Below are 9,841 nucleotides of genomic sequence, written 5' to 3' on the forward strand. Positions count from 1 at the left end.
TTTGCAACTTTTTTTATTAAACATAAATATTCTCATTCTCAGATTCCAACACCACCCCCTCACCCCCCCAACCCCACAACAGCTCTCACCCTATCCTTACTCCTTGGGTCCAGTTCTTCCAGGGCCTTTAAGAAAGGTAGAAAAAATCAAGATAGTGACCATCTTGGATTCCCAGGGAGTGAATGGCCATTTTGGCTGCAATTCCATGGGTGAAGCAAAGTGCCCCTTGGGGAGAGCCAGGAAAGGTCCTCCATCTTAATCTGCCTTATGTTGCCTTTCTTCTCAATGCAGGTGGTCATCTTGAACTATCTTCTTTCAGTGTTTGGAAACAACCTCCTTCTCTGCCCCTAACTCCCATCACCCCCTGTCCCCCCATCCCTCTGCAAAGGGTCCATGTGCCATCTTGACTCTCTTTTACACAGGGGAAGAGGTAGGCACAGTGGCCTTCTTGCTCCCACTTGGGACATCCCCTTTGGCTGAGCTGACTGTATATCAATGACCCAGACAATTGTAACGATCTTTCCCTCCCCTCAATGTTCAATTTTGGAAGAGTAAGGTCGCCAACTTGTTCTGGTTCCTCAGAAATCAGGACAATCCATTATGGCAAGTTGAAGATCCCAGGACTCTTCAGTTGGAGAGATGTCACACATGCGTCTGGAGACGTGGGTGGCTGGGTGTGGGGAAGGCAGCATATGGGAAGGGGGGAGTGCTGGGGGCCAGATCTGGGGGTCCAAAGGATGTGGGTTTGATGTAGCTGGTAAAAGCTCGAGGATGGGGTGTGGTGAGGTAACCTGCCTGGGCTCTATATAATCTGCAGGGGGGGACAATGCCCAGATGTGGTTTGAAATCATAGAAAGTAGGGGTTCCTGGAGGTCCAAAAGGGGAGGAGGGTGGTAGGAAGAGACCTCCTCCAGGGGCTTCTCCAAGGCTCAGGCTCACACTGACTCCTCGGACCTTGTAGTAACCATTGGTTGGGGCCTGAGGGGACAAAATGGGACTTGGTAAGGTATGTAAGGGTACAGCGGGGTGAGGGTCACGGATGGAGAGACACACTGAGATAGAGCCAGACCTAGGGGGAGACGAAAAGATAGAAACAGGAGCAGTCAGAGACCCAGAGACATATAGACTGGTAGAAGGGCAAAGTGACACAGAAAAACAGTGACAAGAGATGAAGGGACAGAAGGAGATGGGCAGAGAAAGACAGAGACAGAAGGATATAGGCCTGCTGAGGGGTGGTGGTGTGGAAGGAGATGCAGAGGGAACAAGAGAGAGAAATGGAGATGAAGACATTCATTCATTCATTTGCTCAACAGCCCTGAGGCTTTGATTCTGTGTCATGCCCTGTGCTGCATGCCTAGACATCTCTCACTAGGATAGACCTAGCCCTGTCCTCATGGAGATCCAGGCCAAAGGAGAAATGATGAATCACTAGATAGAGCCAGGAAGGTCAGGGTTGTGATGGAGGAAGTTCACGGAGTGACTGGGACAGCGATGGGGGAATCTTCAGACTGTCATGGGGAAGCCTAGCTCACAGTGGTCCTGGCTATGACAGGTGAAACACAGAAAGAATGATCAGGGCTGTGAGGAGGGAAGCATGAGCTTTCTGGAACCAGAAATGTTTGAGTTGAGACCAGAGGAATGATGGAGAGAATTAGGTAGGTATGTGAAGAAAGGTAGGAGTGTTTCGGGCCAAGAGAATAGCATGTGCTAGGTACAGAGAAGAGAGAGAAGGGCTCTGGATTGGGGACTGGGGTCAGTGGGGCCTAAAAGAGATGGGACCCTAAAGGATGTACAAGTTTGGGGAAATGTGAGGCCAGTGTGGAACCCGGTAGGTAGAAGGGGCCTGGGTGAAGCAACCAGGGAGAGGCATCTAGGAGGCCTGAAACATGACTGTGATGAGGAAAGCACAAGCAGACTGAACCTTGATCTGGGGCTCAAGATGGAGGCCAAGGCTGGGGCAGATATGTGGGCATAGTCAGCAGATAAACAAACTGAAACTGGAGGTGGGTGAGACAGCCCAGGAGGCAGCAAGAAGTGGGTGGAGGGGGTTAGATGCCAGCTCTGGGGGCAACAGAATGAAAAAGGAGGGAACAGAAGTGGAGAGAGACTTCTCTGGTGGCGCAGTGGTTAAGAACCCACCTGCCAGTGCAGCGGACACGGGTTCGAGCCCTGGTCTGGGAAGATCCCACATGTCACGGAGCAACTAAGCCCGTGTGCCACAACTACTGAGCCTGTTCTCTAGAGCCACAACTACTGAGCCGGCATGCCACAACTACTGAAGCCAGAGCGCCTAGAGCCCATGCTCTGCAACAAGAGAAGTCACCGCAATGAGAAGCCCACGCACAGCAAGGAAGAGTAGCCCCTACTCGCCACAACTAGAGGAAGCCCACGCGCAACAACGAAGACCCAACGCAGCCAAAAATAAAAAATAAAAAAAAAGACGTGGAGAGAGAGTTGGAGATACAGTGAAGGGAGCCCCTCTTTTCCCAACACTCACCTTGGTCTCCAGAGCTCCCTCCTCATCCAGAGCCAGGTCACTGTGGTCTGTGTGCGCGATGGGGCCCTGGGGTAAGGTGCTTAGTGAAAGGGAGTGTAGAGGATCCTCTGGCCCCAGTGCCAGACCCCAGAGACCCTCAGTTGAACATCTGAGGCCAGGCAGGAGGGACCAAGGGCACCTGAGAGCTGGGGTCTGGACTCAGGACAACAAGGAGCCCTAGGGACATATTGGGTCTAGGGAATAATTGGGTCAGGGGTGTATTTGGATTTGGGGGATATTTGGATCTGGAGATCACTTTTGGGACTATGGCTCTATTTGAGTTTGGGGCTCCCAGTTGCAACTGGGATCACAACTGGGATTGGGTTACTATTTGGGTCTTGAGGTACCATCAGGTCTGGGGACCCTGGCATCCTACCTGGTCCTTGCTGCTGCCTGTCTCCTCCTCGGGACCCCTCGAACTGGAGCCGTTGCTGCTCCCTGGGATTCGCACCAGATTCTTTTGCTTGGAGAAAGAGGCTGAGGCCAGGGACACTGGGGGTGAGGGCAGAGGTAAATGATGGGACTGGGTCACGGCCTGTGGAGACCAGTGAGTGGGAAGAGAGAGGACTGGGGCAAATCAGGTCGGGAGACTGGGAGAGAACCCTGGCCTAGGAGAGTAAGGGGTGTGTGACCCTGAGGAGATGGAGTTAGAGCTTGAGCAGGGAATCAGGTCCTGAATGTGAGCCAAGGCCAGTGAGGGTCTAGAGAGGCAGGACTGGGACCAGGTCCCAAGGCCAGGCCAGTCAGTGGGCAGGGCCTGTGTATGGGGCTGGGGTGGGGCTCAGGTACTGACCCTTGCCGTGGCGCCAGCAGCAGAGGGCCACCCCAGTGATGACCATAAGGAGAGTCATGGCCACTGCGGCCACTCCAGCCACAATCCGCACAGTGGGCAGCAAGTCTGTGGGATGAAGAGGAGGTTCCTGAGGAGGCTGAGCAGGAACTGGGGAACAGGGCTTGGGGCTTTTGTAGGGAATCTCTGGGTTCAAAGGTCACCAAGTTTGGGGATTCCAAGTTTTGCAGTACCCTAGCTTGGGGTCCCTGTGTTTAAAGACTCATGAACTTGAGGTTTCACAAGTTTAAACTCCCTGGCTTTAGGGAGTCTTAGACTTTGAGCGTATTTTTACTTTGCCTATATTTGGAGGTTGCTTTCTTTGGAGCCCCTAAGTGCGAGGGGTCTCTCAGTTTAGGATTCCGTATTTGAGGGAAATTATTGTTTGGGGATCTCAGGATTCAACGGACTCATAGTTTTGAGGCTCCCAAGGTTTGGGGGTCTCTGCACTTGAGGGTCCTCTGTTTCGGGGTTGTGGCATTTTGGGGGCTTGAAATATTCAGATTTGGGGTCTTTGGGCCCAGGGTCTCACCTCTACGTCCCAGGCTGACCTGGGTGCCTCCTTCGCCCAACCGGTTCCGGGCAGTGCAGTTGAAGCCCCGGCTAAAGTCGGACTCCTGGGTCCCCGAAATGTGCAGCACAGAGATCAGGCCTGGACCCTGTCCCCCGCGGCCCTCTGGGGCTGGGAATGTCTCCACCAGGAACCGACCCCGCGACCCTGCCGTCAGGAAGCCCTCATCCCAAGACCAGACCTGGGGGCACAAAAGAGGAAGGTCACTGAGGAGACGAAGGAGGGCGGGAAGAGGAGGTCAAGGTGTCGGGAAAGTCACAGGTAATCACAGCAGTTTTGGGAGTCCGGCTAGGAGGGCTGGGATCACCGCTGGACGGGTCATGAGAGTGGGGACTTTTCTTACCACGGCTTCTGGGGCGGGGGAGGCGAAGACTAGACACTGGAGGCGGGCGGGGCCCCTCAGGAAGGCGGGCGCAGAGTGCAGGGCGGTCACCACTGGGGGAGCTGGTTTGGAGATTGTGGACCAATCAGAGGAGAGGCCCCGCCCCCCCCCCCCCCCCCCGGCCCGTTCTCAGGCAGGCGAGGCCAGGCCTGGGCACTCCCCACTAACCCCAACCAACTAGGCCATGCCTCTCAACAAACTTCGAACCCCTCTGAGGCTTGCCTTCCCTAGGTCCCAGCCGTCAGTTAAGCTCCCCTTCTCAAGGCCACTCCCACTCCCATTAGCCCTCGCCCCCTCTGCCCACTTCTTATCCCAGGACATGCCAGGTCCACTAGGAAGCACCGCTTTCTCACCGTTCACAGTCAACCTAGCTTCCGCAGCGCCGCCCCCCAGGCCCGAGAGCCCCGGCTCGGCTCTGCACACGTAGTCGCCTGCATCCTTGGGCCCCACCGCGAGAAGACGCAGCGTGGGCCCCGACGCCAGCACCTGGGATAGGGAAGGGGCGTCAGGGGCACGACCATGGGAGAAAGCCCCATCAACTGCCAGCCATGGCCACAAGCCCCAGGTCTGGCCTCACCTGCGCGTCCCCGCGGCGGGTCCAGGTTACGCGTGGAAGCGGATTCCCGCGCCAGACACAGCTGAAGGAGGCGTCTTCCCCTACGTCCACGGATAAGGGTTTCGGCTTTGCCTGCAGAATCGGCCCGACTGGAGGAGACAGAGGAGGGGTCACATGACCAGGGAGGGATGCAACTTCTGAGTTGGCATCAGCCACTCAGAAACGACACTCACAAGGGCCATTGAGTTTAAGCCCCCAGTTCACAACTCAGCTCATACGTCCGGCTCACAAGCCCCGGCCCCGCCCTCGCCCCACCCCTACTCCACTTTGGTACTGATCCAGCACAGCCAAATCCCGCCTAAATCCTACTTCGGCCCCACCACCTCCCGCAGTCCGTCAGAGCCGCGCCTCACCGTAGCCCCAGTCCCATTTCTCTCACCCCACTTTGGCCACACCCACGGCGCCGCCCCTGCTCACATCGCACATCCAGCGCTGTGCTGCGGTTGGCGCTACCCACTGCGTTGCTGACCTCGCAGGACACCGGCGCAGTCAGGAATGAAGCGTCCGCCACTACCTCCAACATTGGCCCGCGGGCCCCAAGCACAGGGGAGCCCCCCTTTGCCCACCTGCGAAGGTGATGGGCTGTGTTGTCCTTGCTCCCGAAGCACACCTACTCACGTCCTAGCCCCAACCCTCCCCAAGCCTGTTCTCCCGGCTGGGGAGAAATGATCTGCGTCCTCACCTATAGCCGGTGACAGGAGGCTGGGCTGTGGCCTGGCATAGGAAAGTGACCTTCTCTCCCTCCTGCACTGTCTGTGGCTCTGCAGACAGAGTCACCACTGGGGGGTCTGTAGAGGTGAGTCAATGGTCAGCGGTGGGCAAGGACATGCAACACCTCCACTGATGACCTAGTAGTCCAGTTCTCAGGTCCTCCACCCCAGGAGTCTGAGTCCCCAGTCCCCTCTTCCCTTTCAGCTAGGAGTCTAGGCTTCCAGTACCCAATTCCCCCAGGGACCCGAGGTCCACAGCCCTCTCCTTTCTCATACCCTGAAGTCCAGGCCCCAGCTCCCTCTTTCCCCAAGGACCTCAGGCTCAAGGCCCAGTGTCCAACTGCACTCACACTGCAGGCTCAGTGTGATGGCTGTGTCCTTCCCCGTGGGCAGGGCCTGGCTCCGAGCCCGGCAAACCAAGATGGCTCCATCATCGTGGCTGGAAGGGGTCAAAGATAAGATGCTCTCCACTGACCCAGTGGCTCCTTCCTTCAACAGGGTCTGTAGGTTATGAATAATAATGATGATTTCATCTACCCTTAGGTAGTACTTACTTTATGTCAGGTACTCTTCTAGGCATTTATAAATATTACTTTATTTAATCCTCACAACTATCCTAGAGGTGCATACTACTATTAACTCCATTGTACAGATAAGTAAACTGAGGGATGGAGAGGTTAAGATCAACTAACGAGTGGCTGAGCCAGGATTTGAACCTAGGTAGTCTAGCCCTAGAGCCCTTATACTTAAGTATGTAGCAAGGTTCCCAAGCCTTGAATCCCTGCCCTCCCATGCCCTTTTCTCCTTTGGATGAGCCTGTGGTCTGAGTGGACCCCCAAATTTCCCTGAATGAGCAAGGGCTGGCACAGAGATTTGGACCTGACCTGGCGGAAGGTGGCCCCGTCTAGCCGGACCCCATCTCGGAACCACAGCAGCTCAGGGGTGGGGCGGGCATCCCCACGGCTCCGACAGGTCACATTCGCAGGAACCCCAGCAACCAGAGACACAGAGGGGCCACCCAGCACCTGGGGGGGTTCTGGAGGCACTGTAGGGTGGATCTGGGGTCAGAGCTGGATCCTGGGCCCAGAGACCCTGATCTTCCCAGCTCTGACCGACCACTCCTCCGTTCTCCCCAGACTCTCATATTCCCAGCTAGCACTGGTGGCCCCCTGCGCTCCCCAGGGACAAGTGGGCTGGGTCCTCACCCAGCACGTGCAGTTGGGCTCGTCGAGAGCGGAGGCCTGCTTGTGTAGCTTGACATTCGTAGGATGCTTGATCCTCTAGCTCTACGGGCCTAATGTGGAGGTCGTGCTGGCCACTGGCTGCATTCCCTGATATCCAGTACCGGGACCACCCTGGAGTCAGGGAAAAAAAAGGCAGTCACACCATGGTTCTGAGTTCTTGGCCCCAGGCCTCCATCCCCAGACATCCCACACCAGAAAGACTCTACCAAAAGTGGGTGCTGGGCCAGAGAGACACTAATCTTCTCCCAATCCATAGTCACTGCAAACTTGCAGGGGGGTGGGGTGTGTGTGTGTGTGACAAATTCAGGAAAAAAAAAAAGCAAGAAAACAATTGCCATAAAAGTCAGATTAGAATCAACAGACGAATGGATAAAGAAGTTGTGGTACATATATACAATGGAATATTACTCAGCCATAAAAAGGAACGAAATTGAGTCATTTGTTGAGACGTGGATGGATCTAGAGACTGTCATACAGAGTGAAGTAAGTCAGAAAGAGAAAAACAAATATCGTATATTAATGCATGTATGCGGAACCTAGAAAAATGGTACAGATGAGCCAGTTTGCAGGGCAGAAGTTGAGACACAGATGTAGAGAATGGACATATGGACACCAAGGGGGGAAAACTGCGGTGGGGTGGGGATGGTGGTGTGCTGAATTGGGCGATCGGGATTGACATGTATACACTGATGTGTATAAAACTGATGCCTAATAAGAACCTGCAGTATAAAAAAACAAACAAAACAACTAATACTAAACTTTCATTGGGTTATTTGTATGGAAATATGTTAATATAAATGTTTCAGACATTAAAAAAAAAAAAAAAAAAGTCAGATTAGATACTACCTCCTGGGTGAGGAGGGAGTGGGCTATGTCAGGGAAAGGGAATAAGGAGGGCTTCTGGGGAGCTGGCAATGGACCTGGGTAGTCGTTACATGGCTGTCTATTTTAGAATATTTGGCAAATCTTCCATTTATGCTTTATGAGCCTTTCTGCACTTATGCAATATTTTACAATAAAAATTAAAATTCCCAAACCCTATGGGTCACCTCCAACGAAGAAGCTGAAAATTCTGAACTCCCAAATGTTTCCTTGAGCCCATTCATTTCCCAAACTTGAAAACGTCAAAATAGAAACTTCAGTTATAGCCCAAGCCCAACACCCTCACCCTGGAGGCAGCCCCTCCCTGAATAGACAGAACAGCCTCACCTGGCAGGTCTCTTTCGCCCCCTAGAGCCAGCCCATCCTTAGTCCACTGAACCAGCCCCCAGTATGCGCCCAGGGCACAGGGCAGACGGGCCTCGTCCCCCAGCAGTACTACCAGGTCCTCTGGCTGTTGCAGGAAGTGGGGTGACAGGCCTAGGAGAATGGGGCGGAGGAGCAGAGCAGAGCTTAGCACATTCAAGAGTTCCCTCACTCAGGAGGGGGTTCAGTCCCCAATCCCCTCTGCCCTCAGATCCAGAAGCCCAGGGTCCCAGAGTTCTCCTCCCTCAGATCTAGGAGTCTGAACCCTCAGCCCCACCTACCACAGTAAAGCGACAACTGGCAAACAACCCTCTCTTATGTTTCTCTGCCCCTGCCCCTCGCGGTACCTGCACGCCCTCTGAGGCAGAAGAAGAGGACAAGGAGTGCGGGGACCAGCATCCTGAGTGTGTGTCCCCCAAGATCCCGCAGACTTGCTGTTGCACTGGCTTCCCTGCCAGCTCCTTCCTCGGCAGCACACCTCCCACCACTCTAGCCTGTAGTCCCCTTCGCTCCCAACTCTTCGCTCCAGGCTAGAAGCACCCCCTGCCTCTGGCCCCGAGTTCTCCTAGTCTGCTCCGCCGCAGGCTCCGCGGCTCTGAAACGCAGGCCAGTTCCGCGCGCTCGGTCTCGGAGAGACCCTGGAGGGCCTGATCTCACTCGCCCCGCCCCGGCCTGCCTTCTGGGAGACCCGCCCTCTTCCCACTGAGAAACTCCCGCGGCCCAGACGCGGATGAATGGGGGCACGCAGGGCCGGGCCCCCAGCGGGAGGACACCCCAGCGCCCTTTCAGTTTGGGAGCTGGAACACCTGGGTTGAAGGCGGGGGTACCGGCTGGGTTGGACACCTGCACCCTGCCGGGGTTGGGGGATGGCTGGGGGTGAGGAGGAGGGAGGGGAGGGAGTGGAAGAAACTTGCTCAGCCCGGGTCCTGGAGGGACCGCGCTGAGTGGAAACAGAGCTATAAATGGGAACCCCTGGGGACTCGCTAGTTTCCGCGCCCCGGAGAAGCGGGGCCCGGGGCTCCTCTGGGCCTGGTGGGTCAGGAAGAGGGCACCGTGTTTGCCTGGGGGGCAGCTTGGACTCCCCCCCCCCGAGAAGTGGGGGGTTCAGCTCTCCCCAACTCCAAGCCCCTTCTCAAAATATCCCTCTGCCTGCCTTGTTACCGCTGCAAACCATAGCACGTCCTAAGATCCAGGAATCCAGGCCCCCAGCCCCTCCTTTCCCAGGACCCTGCGGTCCGGGACCACCCCCTCGCCCCACTCGGCCGTGGTTGCCGGGCGACGGCTGGGAGGCGGCGGTGTCCGGGCTGAGTCAGGCGGGGAGGCTGGGAACCACGCAGCTTGTCCTGACGGCTACATGCCGCCCAGCTGGGGCGTTCCCACGCTGCCGGCCCGCGGTGCGCCGCGCAGCTGGCCGGGCTGGTGGGAGGGACCCTGAGCCGACAGAGCGGGGACTGGGGGCCTGGGACCCTGGGTCTGACATTCTTGAGCCTGTAGGGACTGGGGCTCCACACTCCGTTGTTCCTGAGCTCAGATTCTTGTGTCCCTAAATAGCAGGGGCATGGATCCCCAGGATTCTAAGACTAGGGGTTCAGACCTCTGAGGACCGAGAAGCTAATGGCCTGAACTCCGAGTTTCTGAGGAGTTGGGGACTCAACTAGGTCCCTTGCCTGCAGCAGAGTGCAGTTGGGGAAGGATGACCTGGGGTCAG

General features: G+C 56.1%; 1 protein-coding gene across 3 annotated transcripts; it reads right to left on the reverse strand.

Annotated features, from left to right (window-relative positions):
- Positions 1-78: 78 nt before the first annotated feature.
- On the reverse strand, positions 79-8,697 carry KIRREL2 (kirre like nephrin family adhesion molecule 2). 3 transcript variants are annotated; one of them, XM_059906332.1, is made up of 15 exons: positions 8,481-8,695; positions 8,098-8,247; positions 6,850-6,999; positions 6,529-6,689; positions 5,995-6,145; positions 5,617-5,722; positions 5,352-5,500; positions 4,896-5,023; positions 4,672-4,804; positions 4,280-4,380; positions 3,898-4,117; positions 3,330-3,434; positions 2,913-3,013; positions 2,498-2,563; positions 79-978 (listed from the first exon to the last, which is right to left on the reverse strand). In XM_059906332.1, exons 1-15 carry the CDS (start codon positions 8,530-8,532, stop codon positions 643-645), a joined length of 2,109 nt encoding a protein of 702 aa, XP_059762315.1. In that variant the 5' UTR covers positions 8,533-8,695; the 3' UTR covers positions 79-642. The 3 variants fall into 3 exon arrangements, with proteins under 3 accessions (XP_059762315.1, XP_059762314.1, XP_059762316.1); XM_059906331.1 differs by having other exon boundaries at positions 2,913-3,028; positions 8,481-8,694; XM_059906333.1 differs by lacking the exon at positions 2,498-2,563 and having other exon boundaries at positions 79-670; positions 2,913-3,028; positions 8,481-8,697.
- Between the last annotated feature and the right edge of the window lie 1,144 nt (positions 8,698-9,841).

Source organism: Balaenoptera ricei, chromosome 19 (assembly GCF_028023285.1).
Source record: "Balaenoptera ricei isolate mBalRic1 chromosome 19, mBalRic1.hap2, whole genome shotgun sequence".
In the NCBI taxonomy this organism is placed as follows: domain Eukaryota; kingdom Metazoa; phylum Chordata; class Mammalia; order Artiodactyla; family Balaenopteridae; genus Balaenoptera; species Balaenoptera ricei.

Coding starts and splice junctions, on each gene's coding strand:
- KIRREL2 (XM_059906331.1), bottom strand. CDS start 8,532: ATGCTGGTCCCCGCACTCCTTGTCCTCTTCTTCTGCCTCAGAGGGCGT. Junction 5,723..5,994: donor CATCACACTGAGCCTGCAGT/GTGAGTGCAGTT, acceptor TCACCTCTACAG/ACCCCCCAGTGGTGACTCTG. Junction 979..2,497: donor AGGGAGCTCTGGAGACCAAG/GTGAGTGTTGGG, acceptor TTGTCCCCTCAG/GCCCCAACCAATGGTTACTA.